At 44.2% G+C, this 16,919-nt stretch overlaps 1 protein-coding gene across 10 annotated transcripts in view; it reads right to left on the reverse strand.

The window, feature by feature from the left end:
- Nucleotides 1-16,919, reverse strand: part of JADE2 (jade family PHD finger 2) — a 138,271-nt gene that overhangs the window by 12,358 nt on the left and 108,994 nt on the right. For 8 of the 10 annotated variants that reach the window (XM_050962593.1, XM_050962596.1, XM_050962591.1 and 5 more), the window contains 3 exons: nucleotides 14,490-14,951; nucleotides 12,476-12,562; nucleotides 3,857-3,974 (listed from right to left, as the gene is read on the reverse strand). In XM_050962593.1, the coding sequence (XP_050818550.1) occupies nucleotides 3,857-3,974; nucleotides 12,476-12,562; nucleotides 14,490-14,951 (667 nt within the window). The remainder of the gene's footprint in view (nucleotides 1-3,856; nucleotides 3,975-12,475; nucleotides 12,563-14,489; nucleotides 14,952-16,919) is intronic. The other 2 variants (XM_050962600.1, XM_050962595.1) reach the window with 1 other exon arrangement.

Raw genomic sequence — 16,919 nt, forward strand, 5'->3', positions numbered from 1 at the left:
TCATTAATGGGAAAATAAATCTCCAAGTTACGAGTTTTAGGAGGAGACCCTTCCAAAAATACAGCATGCCAAACGTGCCTATGGGGTATCTCCACCAGGTTGTGTTGATTAATTGCCATGCACCATAATAATTAACAACTGCATTCAATCGAGAAGAGTGATACGGATTTCTTGCTTCCTCTCCAAAAGTTATTGATATGTCGGCCAATGAAATCAAGTGTCAGAGGGGAGGAAATACTGGTGAGGAAATATTAGGAGACAAATGTTCTCCTCCACTTTCAAATCATTTCGTGCCATAAAATTCAACAACAATTTTTCCAAGAGGCTGGTCCTGCCAAGGGCTGATAATCCTCCACTGCCCCTGAGGTTGACAGCAGCTCAGCAATTTATGGAGGCCAACAGCATTTTATAGGATTGGACCCTAAAACGGTGCCTCTCTTGTACCATAATGAAATGGAGAGTAGTTACAGTCACATGAAGCAACTCTACTGATCTGGCTCGTAACATTACAAAAGGCTGTCCTACTGTTAGAAACAAAGCTGAGCCTGGGAGGTCTCAGGGAAGCATACAGATGTCCGAGCTACCGTGTGCTAACCTGTGTAGTAGGAGAATATGCAAATAAATGGTCTCAGAACTAACAACTCTGAACTCCAATCCTCTCTGTACTACGAGCCATCCTAGCTACATGGGGAAGCACTTAACCTCTCTTGAGGGAAGCTATTATCATTGATTTATTCAACTCACTTATTAGAGCTTCATTTTGGCACTATCCTTCATTCTCCTTAGCTGAACAAAGCTGTGGAGATCTGCATCTCATGGCTTACTGTTCAGACTGGCTTAATTTCCCCCATGGAAATAAAATCATGATGAAGTCCATTTGAAAGTCATTCCCATTTATTTAAACCAAACAATAAAATCTGCTCAGATACAAGCTTGAACACTTACAATTTTACAGCAGTAAAATTCCTCATTCCTTCAAGTCATTCAGAGCAGTTCTTATTTCTGGACTTCAAATGCTGTCCCATGGAAATCTTGTTACTTTCAAAGTAGGTAAAGGTTCAAAGCAACCCTTCTGGTCAGAATACCCTGCGCTCTGTAGATGAGCACCTAACTTCAGAGGGATGCTTATGACCCACAACTCAAAATAAAGTCAAGAAGCTGGATTAAATCTCTAGAAAAACTTCCTAACTGTAAGAACAGTAGGACAATGGAACAGACTATCTAGGGAGGTCGGGAAAGCTGGAGGTTTTCAAAAGGAGGCTGGAGAGCCATCTCTCTTGGATGGTTTAGACATGACAAATCCTGCATCTTGGCATAGGGTTAGACTAGATCAGTGTTTCTCCAACTACTGTACCCCCTTCAGGAGTCTGATTTGTCTTGCGTACCCCCAAGTTTCACCTCACTTAAAAATTACTTGCTTACAAAAACAGACATAAAAATACAAAAGTGTCACAGCAAACTATTCCTGAAAAACTGCCTATGTTCTCATTTTTACTATGTAATTATAAAATAAACTGGAATATAAATAGTGTACTTATATTTCAGTGAATAGTATATAGAGCAGTATAAACAAGTCATTGTGTATATGAAATGTTAGTTTGTACTGACTTCGCTGATGCTTTTTATGTAGCCTATTGCAAAACTAGGTAAATATCTAGATGAGTTGATGTACCCACTGGAAGACCTCTGCGTACCCTGAGGGGTACGTTTACCCCTAGTTTAGAACCACTGGACTAGATGACCTTTGTGGTCCCTTCTAACCCTATGATTCTTCTACTCTTATTCACAGTGTCAACAAGTAGCTTCACTAATTGCCATGTGATCACTTATGGAGTAAGGTATCTTTCAATAAAGGTTATCAATCTGTCCCATGGGATCAGCAAGTGCTCAACACTCAGTACCTCTACTAATCAGGCCCTCTATGTAAAACAGGCCCCAATCAAAGACTCAGGGCACAACTTCCCCACAACTCTGGGATAGTTTTGATCTGGATCCAAAAGGTAGGTCCTATTCTGAGAAGTGCTGAACACCTGTAATTTCCACTGAACATAATCAGTGTCATGGCTGGTCAGCCTCACCCAGTATCAGACTTTTTGTGGCTTGGACCCATCTCTGACTAGGCCATACTGTACATGATTACTGGACCTTCTTCTCTGCACTACAGAGCTGCCTGAGTCAGGCTACCAAGAAAAATTTGCACGGAATCAAAGTCACAAACTTTTCAACACTACATTTCTCAGGCTCAAAACTTGAGTCAAAGGAAACTTTGGTAAGGGAAAGTGCAGTCCAGACAGTTCCTACGAAACCCCAAACACGTGATGGCTTCAGAAGCAACTCCAAAGCCACAAACACAACAACTGGCGGAGGAGTCTGCCAAAGAGCCAGATGCTGTTTCTGGAAGAACTGTTATGCAGCCTTGGTTTTTGAGTCTTGTACTGCCATTGAAAAAAGGGAAGAGGAATTTATGAGATGTGGGGTCAACCACTGCATGTTTAAAAAAAAAAATCAAAGAAAAAAAGAAAGAAATTAATTCTATATTCGCTATTTAATGAAATGCAGCCAAATGCTTCCCATACTGTGTGCATGATGTTCTCCACTAATAGATACATATAGCCGAGGAATTACAGACAATCAGTGTTAAAATGAGATGGCATCTAGGAGCAAAAGACATTCCATCGGCAGCTTCACCTTTGATTCTTAACAGAGCCAGAGGCAACTGAAAAGAAGCCAATGCAACTGCTACTAAAACATGCCAATGAGCCAGATGCCACAACTAAAAACACCAACCTGTCTAGCTTTGCACCCAGCATTTGTAATCACCATCCAAACAGGATGAGGAGGAATTGGAAAGGAACAATGTGCTCCAGCCACAGCATCTCACTGCAGGCCAGACTGATGTCCTAATTTAACTATCCAGCAAAATGATTAGCGTTTACTACCCAGAGGCGATACAGATCTATTTTGTATAGGGTCAGTGAAAACCAACATCTCAGCCTGTCAGCAGAGTCAGGGTAGGAAATTTACTCTTCCCTTGTCTTAATAAAACGGTAATAATCAGAATACTCAAAATGCACAGTGCTTGATCACCTGTCGATTTCAAAGCAAGTGAGGAAGGAGGAGGAGGTATCATTCTCTTCCTCCCTCCCCGCATTTTGCAGTTGGAGAAACTGAGTGTGTGTATACACTGGAGATGTAAATTCCAGCATGAGCAGATATCAAGCTAGTGTGCTAAAAACAGGAACGTAGCAGTTGCAGTGAGAGCACCAGGAGGGGCTAGCCGCCCTGAGCACACACCTATGGTCTCAGATGGGATCAGACTCGGGGTGGCTATCCCCCTCACGCTACCACCGCTACACTCTGTTCTTAGCACATAGCTCGATCAGAGCTAGCCTGGGTATGTCTTCTTGAATCGGAATGTACTCCGCCAACTCTAGTGCAGACATTTCCTGAGACTCAGAGAAGATAAGATCCCAATTCTGCTCTCACTTAAAGGGTGAAACTCCTACTGACTTTTATGAGAGGGCAGAACTGAGGCCTAGATGACTTGTCCGTGGCGGCAGAGTGAGTCTGTGGTGGAACAGAGGCTTGAACCCAGGTCCTGACCCCAAGTCCTGTGCTCTATCACAAGCCTACTCTGGGCAGAGCATAAGCTCCCAAGTGTCTATAATTTGCTGTATTTTCCACAAGATAGCTCAACCACATGTTTATCAACATAAAAAAAGAAAGGAAAGACCTAATCTGGTGATGCTTTTGCTTCTACCTGTGCAGGTTTGGATATGAGTGTTTCATATTATATGATGGAACTGGAGGCGTCTGTGATTACAGGTACTCCCAAGCCATTAGCAGAAGTACCTACCTGGATAAAGATCCTTCTTGATCAGTTGCATCTGGAGATGGAAGATCTGCTCCTGAAGTTTGCAAATGGAGTGTTTCATTTTCTCCCGCCTCGTCACCATGTAGCAGAGATTTCTAACCTGAAGAAACACAAGAAAGAGTTTCCACTTTCTGAGTGGACTCTGAGAAAAGCCCCAGCTGCTTGGCAGTGCTACTGAAGAGTCAGCTGACTGAAGGTGGCTCTCTAGATGCTGTCCCTTCTCTGTTGCTCAGAGAAATCCCAAGTATTATTATGACTGTTTTATTGTAGTGCCTAGAAACCCTTAACCATGCCCCAGGACCCCACCATGTTAGGTGCTGTACAAAGACACTCTTCTTTTTATCCTCATTTGTCTGTTCACCTTATGCTTGGATGCATGATGCTGTGATTCGGATATGCCCAAGTGGTTTTGAGTAGGTCAGCCCTGCAGGATAGGAGCCATCAACAGGCTCCTGGTCTAGCAAAAGAGATATTCAGAGAACAGGGACAGAGGTAAAAGGCTTCAGTTCTGGCTCTGGGAGTCAAAGCCTTGCAGGAGGGAGAGGGCCAGGAGCACTGTGTAAGTGGCTGTAGCTGGAGTCATTATGTGTGCAGAGGCCAGAAGGCACAATGCATCCAGGGACACAGGGGCAGCCTGCTCACCAGTGGCAGATCTTATACCCACAGAACACATGTAGCATGTGCTCTCCCAGTATAGCCCTCCAGACACCAGCCAGCATGCAAGAGGAAAAGAGGCCATGGCTATCTCCACAACCAATCCCTATTTGTCCCCTCTGAGGTCTGGAACACTTCTGGCAGCATCATCTGCTCCCCTTGTGAACAGGCAGCCATATCACAGCAGTCCCCTGCATGTAGAATATTAGGGGGAAGGGACTTTCCTGGGCTTTCTTCCTCCCACCCATGCTCTGGGGCAGTGGATTCTCTGCTCCTATTAGGCTGTGCCTCCAGCATCCATGGAGAGGTTGCTCTGCAGGCCTTCTCTGATGAGAACCATGGACGTTCAGAGGGCATGGTCAAGATATGGACCCAGTAATGGCTCCTATGCACAGATCCCCACACTGATTGCTGCTGATGGCCAGGAAACACACACACATTGCTGATCCTTTTGTACCCAAGCTGTGGGGCAGTTATGCCACTATCCGCCATTGGATTCTTCCCTCCACTGTTGGGCAAGTGAAGACCCAAACAGAAAGATGTGCACAGTGAACAGACATGCTGGTCACTGAATGCTTGCCAGACCCTTTGCTTTAATCTATAACATATTTACAGACTCTATTTTATCCACATTTTGTACACAATTTTTCAGGCTTTGGTTTATTTGGGGTTTTCTTTGCCACCTTCTGCTGAACATAAAATAACAGGAAGTTTGATCTTTACCTTTACCATTGAAGTCAAAGTTCAGTAACTTGAATTCAGGAGAAGGCTCTTAGAGCTTCCCCGTGCTTCAGTCCAGAGTGTTCAAGAGATGTAGGAACTAGGAAGTTACAGTCGACCACCTGGACCCAAATCCTGGTACACTTACTCAAGATTAACTTTCAGTACTTGCTGTGGCATAATCTTTAAGCCATGCTGCTGATCTGAATGAAAGGATTCAGTAACTAACATCCATGGGGGTGGGAGCAGGGCGAGGCGGGGCGGGGTAACTTGCTTTACCAATTTACCCAGTTTTGGTTTTGGGAATTAGCTTTACAACCACTGTGGTCAACAGATTTGCTTAATTTAACGCAATGGCTATTGTGACAGACATAATGAAAGAGTTAATGTCTGTAAAGTGCTCTGTGATCTGTGGATAAAAAATGCAATAGAAGTGCAAAAGATTTTATTATATGTGGATATATAAGGACCACAGTAAAGGCTTGGCAGGCAAAAAGTGAGGTGTGTATCCAACTAACAGGCCAGGTTGTCAGCTAGTGCAAACCAGTGTAGCTCCACCGACTGTAGTAGGGCTATGCCTGTTTATACCAGCTGAGGATCTGGATCATACGTGCTATAAACATTGTACAAATCGAAAGATTATCTGGTATGTTTTCCCCTGGGTTCACTCCTGCAGTTCTGATTCATATGTTCTATTTATGTCCTGTTTTTGCTGGGACAGTCCCTTTTTGAAGCCCTGTCCTGGCCATCCTGACTTTTTTAGCAAAAGTGGGCATTTGTCCTGTTTGTTTTTGCCAACTTCCCTTCGATGGTGGGGAGTGGTAAGGCGAGCCCCCTGGGGGGGGGTCAGGGCTTAGGCTGGGGGCAGACAGGGCTTGAGTGAGCAGTGCTGCCAGCCCCGTGCAGGCTGGGGGGTTGCCCTGGGCGAGCGGCTCGGGCCAGCCCCATGCAGGGGAGGGGGGAGGGCTCAGGTTAGCCCCAGGGAGTGTCCCATTTTCCCTTTGGGAAATATGGGTACCCTAGTTCTATTGAAATCAAGAGGAGTTCTGCATGAGTTTGGGCTGCAGGATTGCCCAGTGAGGAAGTTACCTACCATTACAATAATAGGAGCAAAATATGCATTTATTTAAGAACTGTGCATGTAAAACTGTTTGCAAAGCTAGGATAATGAGCTACTGAAATCAGGGATGCCTCATAAAATTGACTGTTAATCTAAAACAGACTCAAGGACACAATGTATGAAATACACTGAAGTACTGAACTAATATTGGGCTAGAGCCTCAGCTGGTGTATACTGGCATAGTTCCACTGTCTTTGATAGAGTTGACACTACACCCCATATTCTTCATAACAATATTATTATGATATGCACATGGCATAATCACGATGTATTTTATGCAAGATAGGTCATGTGATAGCATTGGAAAGGTTATGATTTACTGCATATGATTATCCTATTTGTATGCATATATCAATTTTGTATCTGAGGTTAGGAATATTGTCTATGTATCTAGTACAAATGTGTTTACACCTGTGGAACGCCCACTAGGTAAAAGACTGTGAGATTAGATAGCTGGCTGGGAAGGGCCCATTCAAGTCAATGGATTATTAGGGAGAAGAACAGATCTTAGAAGAAGCTAATTTCCCACCAGGGAGCCTTCCTGAGGACACTGTAGGAAGCCTTCAGCTCACGACTGCTGTGACCTTATAGGGACATGTGACCAAGTCACCTGGTACTTGACTCCATCTTGGAATACCAGTGTTTTTCCACTGACCGGGTGTGGGAACCAAGCTTGGATACAAAGGGTTCCTGCCATATGCAAAAGCTATTTAAGGCAGGGGATTGACATCATTGTGGTTCTTCGCTGACTCCTCGCCCAAAGAAGACTCTTGGAAACAACTGAGGAACAAGGACTGAAGAGGGGGAAGTGCTGACCCAGTCTAAAAGGAAATTTTAGCCTGTGAAAGGAACACCTGGGGTTTTTACGCTGCATGCAAATGCAGCTTTCCCTTGAAGAGCCAGTAGCCTGCTTGAATCAACATTTTAGGTGAGAATTTGCTACTCACAGCCAATCTCTTTAGTATATTAAGTTCAGACTCCATTTTTGTTTATTTGCTAGGTTCTCTGCTTTGATCTGTTAGCTATCCCTTACGATCACTTAAAATCTATCTTTTGTAGTTAATACATTTCTTTCTGCTTTATCACAAACCAGTGTATGGGAGTTATAACATGGGGCAAAAAGCTGTATATTCACTCTCCACATTGAGGAAGGAGCGAATTTCTCTGTGCAGTGCAAGGTGCTATAATTTTGGGTTTTAGTCTCCAGAGGGGTGGGTGCACTTGAGTAGATAGCAGCTCATAGAATATTAGGGTTAGAAGGGACCTCAAGAGATCATGCAGTCTAACCCCCTGCTCAAAGCAGGACCAATCCCCAAATGGCCCCCCTCAAGGATTGAACTCATAGCCCTGGGTTTAGCAGGCCAATGCTCAAACCACTGAGCTATCCCTCCCTGCTTACCTGAAGCCTTCCTATGCAGAGCTGATCTCAGCATCTGTATGTAGCTGCAGCTGGGTGTGTCCCTACCTGTATGTGTGCTGAAGGGCACTAGAGGTCCTGTCACAGCAGTACAGCATAAAGGGAGCCCAGGTTGGTGGGTCAGGTGGGCTTAGTGGTACCCCAGTTCCAGGTGGCATCCTGGGGGGAACCCATCTCAAAAGTTATGCCAATATACTCTAGATCTTGCTCATTACACCCTCCTATATGTTGTTTATTCAAAGAAGTCAAATATTTGCCTTTAGTTGCCAGTGTATTTTGTCCAACATGGAGAACTTTGTTCAAAACAAGAGAAACTTTCTTTGTGCAAATGACAAAGCTTCAGAAATAAGCCTAGTCACCAAGAGGTCAAAACTGCCCCCAAACTTCTAGGACTGTCACTCTCCTGAAGTTCCAGTACTTGTAACCTCCCTTCCCTCTCTAGAGAAACGCTAAGTACCGTACACTTCAGGAATTTCAACGGGAAAGTAAAAACCTGCACAAACAAAGGCAGCCACAGACTGAGGGGAGAGGGAGGAAAAAGTAGCCCAAGTGTCAAGTTACTTCCTTACAGTCATCATGCTGGTGCATGTCCAGGACTCCAGCACTCAGGACTGACACCTGAATTCAGGCTCAGTTCCCAAGCTGAAGAACTGCAGCCCTCCTCTGTTTGCTCTTCCAATCAGTGCAGAGTAAAAAATAACTGTTCTCCTCCCACAAGACTTTGTTTATGGTTCAAGCCTTTTGTCACGCACTGTCAGTGACACTGAGTAAGGTAAACAGAGATGCAGCTCTGATTCCGTCCTGAGCCCACCTGATTTCCTGGTTCTTCCAGTAGCTGATGAGCCAAGCTCTGCTCTCATTAATATTCTGTCTCAGCCCACTCAAGACCTATCCATTTACAATGGCTCAGCTCAATGGATGTACATGTAGGGAAGTTGAATTTGCTCTGACATCTTTACCGGTGCCAGGTTCAATCCTGCCCTCTACTGCTGCGTACAATGAGAGATGCAGAAAGCTTGCCCCACCTAAAACACAGCCCCACAGCTCAGGTCCCCACAAGGGCTGGGTCTGTGAGTCAGGTGGCATGCTCACCCCTATACAAGTTGCCATCAGCTGCAAACTGCTAATTAGCAAACAACGGGTGCACATGTTATTCCTGCTCAGCAAAGGACACCTCTCAGCCAGCCCTGACCAGCAGCATCCCTGGAGCAAAAAATGCAGCAGGCATCCTCTGTTTTTCATTGCTTCACTGGTGAGGGCAGGATTTGGTCCCTAATGTGTAAGCTGCTCATCTGAACTTCTGTGCTGCTGGTTAAATGTCAGATGCACATGCAGAGGTTACTGATCAAAATTCCCTCAGCAGCCTGGAAAGATGGTGCTGTTGCCAAGTGATACCAGCTAACATTTGTCTTATGCTGAATGTAAGCACTGCAGTTTTTGTCAGCCCGAAGTATCTGTGGTTGGAGTGACAGTCTGATGCTGTCTCCATGGCTGTGTCTTGTGGAGGGGAGGGTCACTATTCTTTAGAGGAAATGTATTGTCTCTGCTGTAAAACAGAAAATGCTAATGGAATCTAATCTCACTTGACAGTGAGTGTTTACTCAGCCTCCTGACTTTCCACAAGCCACAGCCAGACGGGGCCTCAGGAGGAAGGCAATAACCTAGGAGGCAAAGGTTAGTTCCTAGGAACTGACATGGAAGTGAATTGGCCATAAGGAACTTTTCTTTCTTTCTGCTCTAGCCACATCACTTAGCAAACCTTGAGTATGATTCACAGATTACCTAGACTGAAAGTGTTCAGGAGCCTTTGTGTCTCTAATAGTGACACATCAAACCTGACCTTTCCCCTCCCCCCACCTTCTCTAATTGGCTACCAACAGCACAGTGTGTCACAGGCTGCTTCTGAAAGCTTCCTTGCCCATGGTAACGGGGAGACATCATGTATTTACATTTGCCCCATGCTCTCCATTTGCTCGCTCTTTACCAATGAATTAATGTCCATGAATTTTCAGAGTGACAGTGAGCTTCCAGGATCTGAATTGTAAATAACAGCCTAGACAAACAAAACAACCACTTGAAAGTGAGGTAATTAAAGGCGTAGAGCCCCTGTGCTCAAACAATTATTATGCTTTTCAAAGGCTCTGAATGGAGGAGGACAATCACGGCCATTTGCTAATGGCATGATGTTTTTTTCAATATTAAAAATAAATTGTTAAATAGGGATAGAGGGAGATAACAGAACCACAGAAATGGAGAAGACCTATTAAATGATCTAGTCCAGCCCCTTGCAAGTGCATGATTGCTACCCACAGTTCATTTTCTAACCGTTTGTCCCAGTCAGCGAGGCATCCATTATTTCTCTTGGGAAAACTATTCCTCAGCGTAATTGATCTCACTGCCAGGAAATTTTCCCAATATTCAGCCTATTTCCTTTCTAAATTTGATTCTGTTATTTCTAGTTATATCCCTTTGCAGTCCCCAAAATAATTATTCCCTCCCTTGGCATGTTTGTGTCCTTCCCAGATTGTAGGTGGTCCTCCAGTACTCTTTTTTTCACTGCTTAGCCATGCTATACATATTAAGCTCTTTAATCAGCTGTTCCATCAATTCTGTGGCTCTTATCTGAACTTCCTCCAATATGACTGCATCTTTCTGGTATTGAGATGAGATGGGCTTTACTGCCAGTCCCTTGCTTTGTAAGCTACAAAGTTATAAAACATCTTGGGGCATTGGTGTTACCTCAGGACAACTGGAAAGCACCTACTTTGTAGAAGGGAAAGCTGGTCTTTTTTTTTTTTTTAAATAATATAAAGAAGTGATTTATATATTGTATATTTAAATATGTGCCCTTCTTTTTGTTCTGGATTGAAGCAAACATCAAACTGAAATTTCTTTATGAGGAAAACAACTGCCTTTGGCAACCTGTGTATCAAAATGTTTGGCAGTGTCTTTCCTCTATGATTCTTAAGTTTTGAAAGAAAACATTATTTGCCTTTGCTTAGAGATTGCTATTTATACTACTAAACAACACCCTTCTTGCCTCCCCTGGCCAATCTCTGATGCCGACCTGATCCCCTTGGAAGTGTAGAGCTTTTGGTTGAAGCTGATTCAATACTTGGAGGAGGTTAAAAACAAAGTCCTGTTAGAATTCCGGGAACAGAGAAGTGGACATTTCAGTAGAGGAAATTTGCTGAAAAGGAAATTGAAAAGTGCTAGAATCATAGCTGTTAAGTGATGGCAAATATCTATTAGGTCATGTAGTCTACATCCCAAGGTTCTCTAGCCCACTCTCCCTTTTCTTGTCTATCTCTCTATTCTTCTGTATGGATCTCCACTACAAAAAGGACATGGTCTAACAACCTCATCCATAAGAACATCTCTACCTGATGTCATCAGAGAACAAGCATGCCTGTGCACACCTTTGCTCACCATGGCATCAGTCTCATGGCACATGCAGAGTCTGTAGCACATAGCCCAAGTCTCAAACCACTTTGCAAAGCTAACTTGGACCTCTAGTAGCTTTTTAAATCTTAATTCTCTGAAGCAGCAGTAGGTGTTAGGCACCAGTGAAGACTGAACTTGACTGGGTGATATCAGTTTGGGGCAGATCAGTGCACTAGTTTGAGCCACGGGTGTGTGCAAAAAACATTACAAGTAGAAAATGTTATTCTCAGGTCCTTTTTTTAGGACCTCTGTCTCTCAGAAACCCCATAGCCAAATGACTTCAAATTTGCACCACTAAACCTACCTCAGATCCTGAAGAGGCACAACAGTTTTCAAGACAATCTCCATATTTATGTGGAGTTCAGAGCATGCAGACAAACAAGCTGTTAAACAGAAATCTCATCTCCAACTCAACTCCATTAGTGCTACTGCCCTGCTATGATATTAAGGAATCTGACTGGCATCTAAAGTTGCCCTGCCTCATGCTAGTGTGGGCCTTAGCAGCAGGATTTTGTACCAGCCACATCCTGTTCATGGTGTGTACGGGGAGCCCAGCAGAAAGTGTGTTACACTGATCTAAACATCGTGGCAGTCCAGGCATGAACAACAAAGGGAGGAACGAAGAGTGCAGGTGAAGATGTACTTTGACAATACTCGTAAGGAGACAGAAGAATTGATATTTCCGTAGAAAAGACACATGATTCAAACGACAGCTCAGCATCCAGCAGAGCTTCCAACTGGAGAAGGGTCTGTAAGTGAGTCACATAAAGGCAGAGAGAAAGACCAGGGTGATCAAAGCTGGCGTCTCAATTCCACAAGCAAGTGGCTCAGTTTAGGCTGCGTTAAACTGTAATATGTTTCTGGATGATCGGGCTTTCACATCAGTTAGGCAAAGATTTATCTGTAGGCCCAATGTTCCTGGAAAGCAATAGCATCCAGAGAGTATTTCCTGAGATGTTTTGAATGTGCCTGATTTAAAATCCCATTCTTAGTAATGGAGCTACACCTGATGCACCAAGCCAGAATGGACGTGATGGGAGCGGGGTTAGCTCAAGGCTAACACATTCCCTGTCCTAAAAATAATAATAAATAATCATCTTCTCTTCTATTGAGCCTTCCTTCTGAGGAGCTCAAAGTACTAAACAAACACTAACTAAGTCTCACAACAGTTTTGTGAGGTAGATAAAGGGATGTACAAGGAAGACATCACTCCCAACCATGCCCCACTCCGAGAAGCATCACCTACCAAATAAGCACCACCACCTTCTGCTGCACACTGGAATTTCCTTGGAGGTCTTCCATCCAAGGACTGACCAGCTCCATCCCTATTTAGCTTGAGAGAGATGGCAATATCAAAGCACAAGCTAAAATATGCTTTTTCCTGCTTCCCTCCTATCCCACCTGCTCCCCTTAAGTGCTCAGGACATACTGTGCCACTCTGCCAACCTGCTCCTTTCTCTCTCTCACTCCTGAAAGACCAGGCCAAACTTCAGCCAAGGGCTGGCCCGCAAGTGTTCTGTGCTCTCTGTTTAATCCGCAGCTGAAATCAGCTGTTTCCTCTGCTGAGTGATTCAGGCGGAGTGGATAGCACTGACTGAAGGAGAACAGGGGGTAGCACTTTGTAGGTGGGCAGTCCTTCTACACACCAGCAAGGAGAAGTGTGGAATATGGAAAGGAGGGAAAGTACGTAGCAAAAGAAACAAAGTCCTAGTTTCCCTCTAGCTCTGTCCAGCTTCCCTTCAGTACCATATAAGCCTCCCATAACCCATGCCTTAAATTTGGCACAGCTGTGTAAGCTGCATTGCATCTAAGATGTCCTCCATGAAGGCCTATATTCTGTATTTTCAGGGCACGGACCTCATGCTCTAATAGGCCTTTCCCATAAATCTATGACTCTATTTCCTGTGCACTATTCCTTCCTGCTACAGTGGTTTTCAATAGCCATTCAGTGCTTTGGCATTCCTCTCTCTCCCCACTGCCAATTTTGTGACATTTCACTACACATTTTGTACTGCTTCTTCCCGGCACCTTGCCCCCTTGCTCATACTGTCTCTGATGACCCTACTACTTCTGTCAGCTCCGTGCCTGTATGCAGTCATTAAAATAAAATTTACAAGAATGTAAGAGTGCTAACAGCCTGGTGCTTCAGAAAGCAGGTCTCTTATAAATTTCCCTTAGCTGCCTGCATGCACAAGCCAAGCCAGCAGCAGACGCACCAGGGGAGAGCAGGCAGCGTTAAGTGCGAGAGACCAGTCACAAACGTTTGTTATTATAACTTAGCTGACATTGACTCTTACTTAAAAAGCCAACAGGCAGAAGTCCTCAGGGTTTTCCTTCCCCTCCACAAACTCATGTCAGATACAGAACACACAGGTCAAACAATGGGCCCACCAGCCTGTGAAGGGGAGCTGGAATGGTCTGACATGCAGTGGACCTGCCTCAGCGGAGTTTAGTGTGATACACTCCAGGTGGCATGTGTCATAAGGCTCTGTCCATTCAGAGATCTCCCAGAGGAGGTGGCCCATTTCCCCCTATGGAGAATGCTGGACCAAGCCATGAAACACTCAGTCCCACCAGCCCTGCAGTTTACTTCTACCATTTTATCTGTTCATATTGTTTTGTTTTTAGACAATACATAAATTCCATTTCTGTTTTTAATGTGAATGTCATGCTGGTGAAAGGTGCCGAATTGCCAACCCTGGACAACCTCTATTTTGGGTCCAATCCTGCGCCCTTGGAGACCAAAGAGCAGGATTGGGACTTTCATCTCTAAAACAGGTAGCTGCAGTGTTGGTTTTCGGCTGCACGGCACGGCCAGCATGCCTCTCCTCTGTTCTGGGGGGACCTCATCTGGAGGAGCGAGGAGAGTCGGGACTCCAGGCACAGACAGTCTTTGACCTCTCTGCTGAGACTGCCAAGAACTGTCTCAATTGCGCAGGTGGTTTTGTGATGAATGCACATGTCCACTAGGAAATGGACTGGACCGAGAAGCCTATACAACTTCTGTTCATATTTTAAAAGGAACACCTAAACTTAAACATAGGGAACATAAGAAGTGGGATGACTGGAGCGTTGCTAATAAGCTGCATTATGCAGAATTCGAGTCACTGATAACAACCAGGCAGATCAGAGCAGAAGTGTAAGTGAGGTCTAACAAGGTCAACAGACATGAAGACAGCTTCTTCCAGCAGACATTGGCCCATATTAAAGAAGCCCTGGTAGAACAACAGAAAGGTCCTTAAACCAGAAGTTGTACTTACCCTCTCTAAGTCTTGCCTGAGATGTGTGAAGAGCTTTAAGCGTCGGTACAACACATCCTGCTCTTGCTGAGCCAAGTTGTCCACTTCATCTGTTTTTGGTGTCAGCAGTGGCTTGTTGCAATTCGCTTTCCTCTTCAGCTTCCAGTACTGATAAACAAAATCCACCAGTGACTCAGTTAGGTCCAGGTTCTCGGCTACCTCGGAGGGCTTTACAAGTTCATAAAAGTCCTCTTCCAACTGCTGGAGCTTCTGTTTTCGCAGCGTGACCTTTTCCAAGTCCAGCTGGGCTTGGTCTGCCTCTGCTCGTGCCTCGTCCGGAGGTTTGGTGGCCCCACTGCTGTGCTCAAGGCAGAAGGATTTGAATTTCACTTCATCGTTCTCCGCTAAAATAGTCCGCATGTCCAGATTGTGGTCAAAAGCGCAAGTGACGTGGAATGCAGTGATACAGGCGGGCATGGAACACTGGAGGAAAGACAAAGCAGAGAACCCAGGTTATTTCACTCACCGCCCATCATGGCACACTGAGGAAACGTGCTTACCCCTGTTAAATCACTGTACACAAGACTACAGCGGCACTTGGTCATTACAACAGGACGACGAGATGTGTGAGCCTGGCCCGACTATAAAAGGGATCATCCTACTGTATGTAATGCAATAAGTGACTCTGCACATTACTCCAGGGCACCCAGCTGCTTGACAGAGAAAAGCAATAAGAACTTGACACTGTACAAAGAGCAGACACCCATACTGAGAAATGAGTATATTTCCCAAATCTCATGTGTGTACGGCTGGTCGCCATAATTTCAAGCACAAGAATCTACATTAAACTGCTACCTCTACTTGGTTCCTTTCAGTCTCATCCCTACGACCCTTCTGATGCCCCCCACATAAACCAGGTCTCTCTGTTCGTTATTATAAAAATAAGCTTCTGATTGTTCATCCAATAAAATAGGCAATACTGTTCTTGTCAACACTATGGTCCAATACTATAGACAAATGACTGTAGCTGGGTAAATGAGCCTCTCCCGACAGAGAATTAATTTATTTCTTATTGTAATTTCTCTCTCTAAATTACCTTAGTTTCTTTTTCTTTAACTCTAAAAATGGTCTTGCTAATTTTATCTGAAGTCTAGAGAGGGGAGTCAGTCCATGAGTAAAACAGGAATCTAGGGAGCTTCTAACACTCCTGGAGCACAGTGCCTTCATTAATAAGTAAGCAGCTCCTATTGAAATTCCACTCCCTCTAGTTAGCTTTAGAAAAAAAGAAGAGGAAAAAAAGAAGAAAAGAAAACGGAACCCGAGCTTATTCAGAACAGTTAATGTGAAAATGAACATTAAAAAAATCGATACAGGGATTAACTTGCTGTCCAAAGTTATTTTAAATTAAATAAATAAATTTTAAACAATTTTGCTAAATTCCCTCATAGTTAAATTATTCTGTCTGGATTCTACAGGCAGCAAAACCTAAATTATGAGTTTCCATTGAAGCCAACCCATTTCCCAGCTAACATGTGGGCTGTACACATTTCAGCACATTCTCCTCCCCAGCCCTCCTCTAGTCATTAACTATTTTTAATGGCTCAGAGTGTCAGGTAATTATTCAAACCATAATCCATAAGAAATCAGTCTATTTCAGCTGCTAATGAACAGTTAAACGGCAATAACGAGCCATTCTGAGGGGCTTATTACTGTAGACACCACATTTAGCAGTTTATATAACATTATTTGGGGGGCGGGGGCGGAGTGAGCAGTTCCAGCACGAATGACCACATTAAAATGTCTGATATTTCCTGAAGGCTGATGACAGAAATACAGGATGTTGCACATTTTTGGTGAGGTTTTGGGTAAGTTTTAATTTTCAAAAATACAAATTCCAGTTGCATTTAAACTGCAAAAACGGTACTGTATTTTCTCTTTGTCCCATCGGTCTTGGCTTCCTGCCCTGTTATTAAGTTACAGAGCACAGGAGCTTTCAACATTGCTGTTTTTAGATATTTCCCCTTGACTTTGTTTATAAATTTGCTGGTGCTTATGAAAGCAAGAGACTAACTAGACCCAGGCATAGAGCAGGCAAGTGGTGTCCAAGTTAACCTCTCACACAGCTCTCCCAAAGCCCATTAAAATCAATGGAAGATTTGCAGTGACTTCAGTCAGCTTTGGATCACCTCCATCCTGACCTTCTGCACGTCTGCTATTAATCCTATGCAGACATCTCTGATGAAGAGGGGCTGCCAGTTGTGCCACAGTACCTGTGGTCACATTCAGGGTGGAAAGAGACCACGGAACTTATCTAGCTCTGAGTTTGGACATCATGGGATATGGACAAATGCCCACTAGGGATTAGATTGAGATTACTGGGCCCATTTGAACCACAATCCAAACCATGTTTGAATCTATGTCTCCCCCTCTTAACAGATTTAAATATGTGGA

This window comes from Gopherus flavomarginatus, chromosome 7 (assembly GCF_025201925.1).
Source record: "Gopherus flavomarginatus isolate rGopFla2 chromosome 7, rGopFla2.mat.asm, whole genome shotgun sequence".
NCBI lineage: Eukaryota > Metazoa > Chordata > Testudines > Testudinidae > Gopherus > Gopherus flavomarginatus.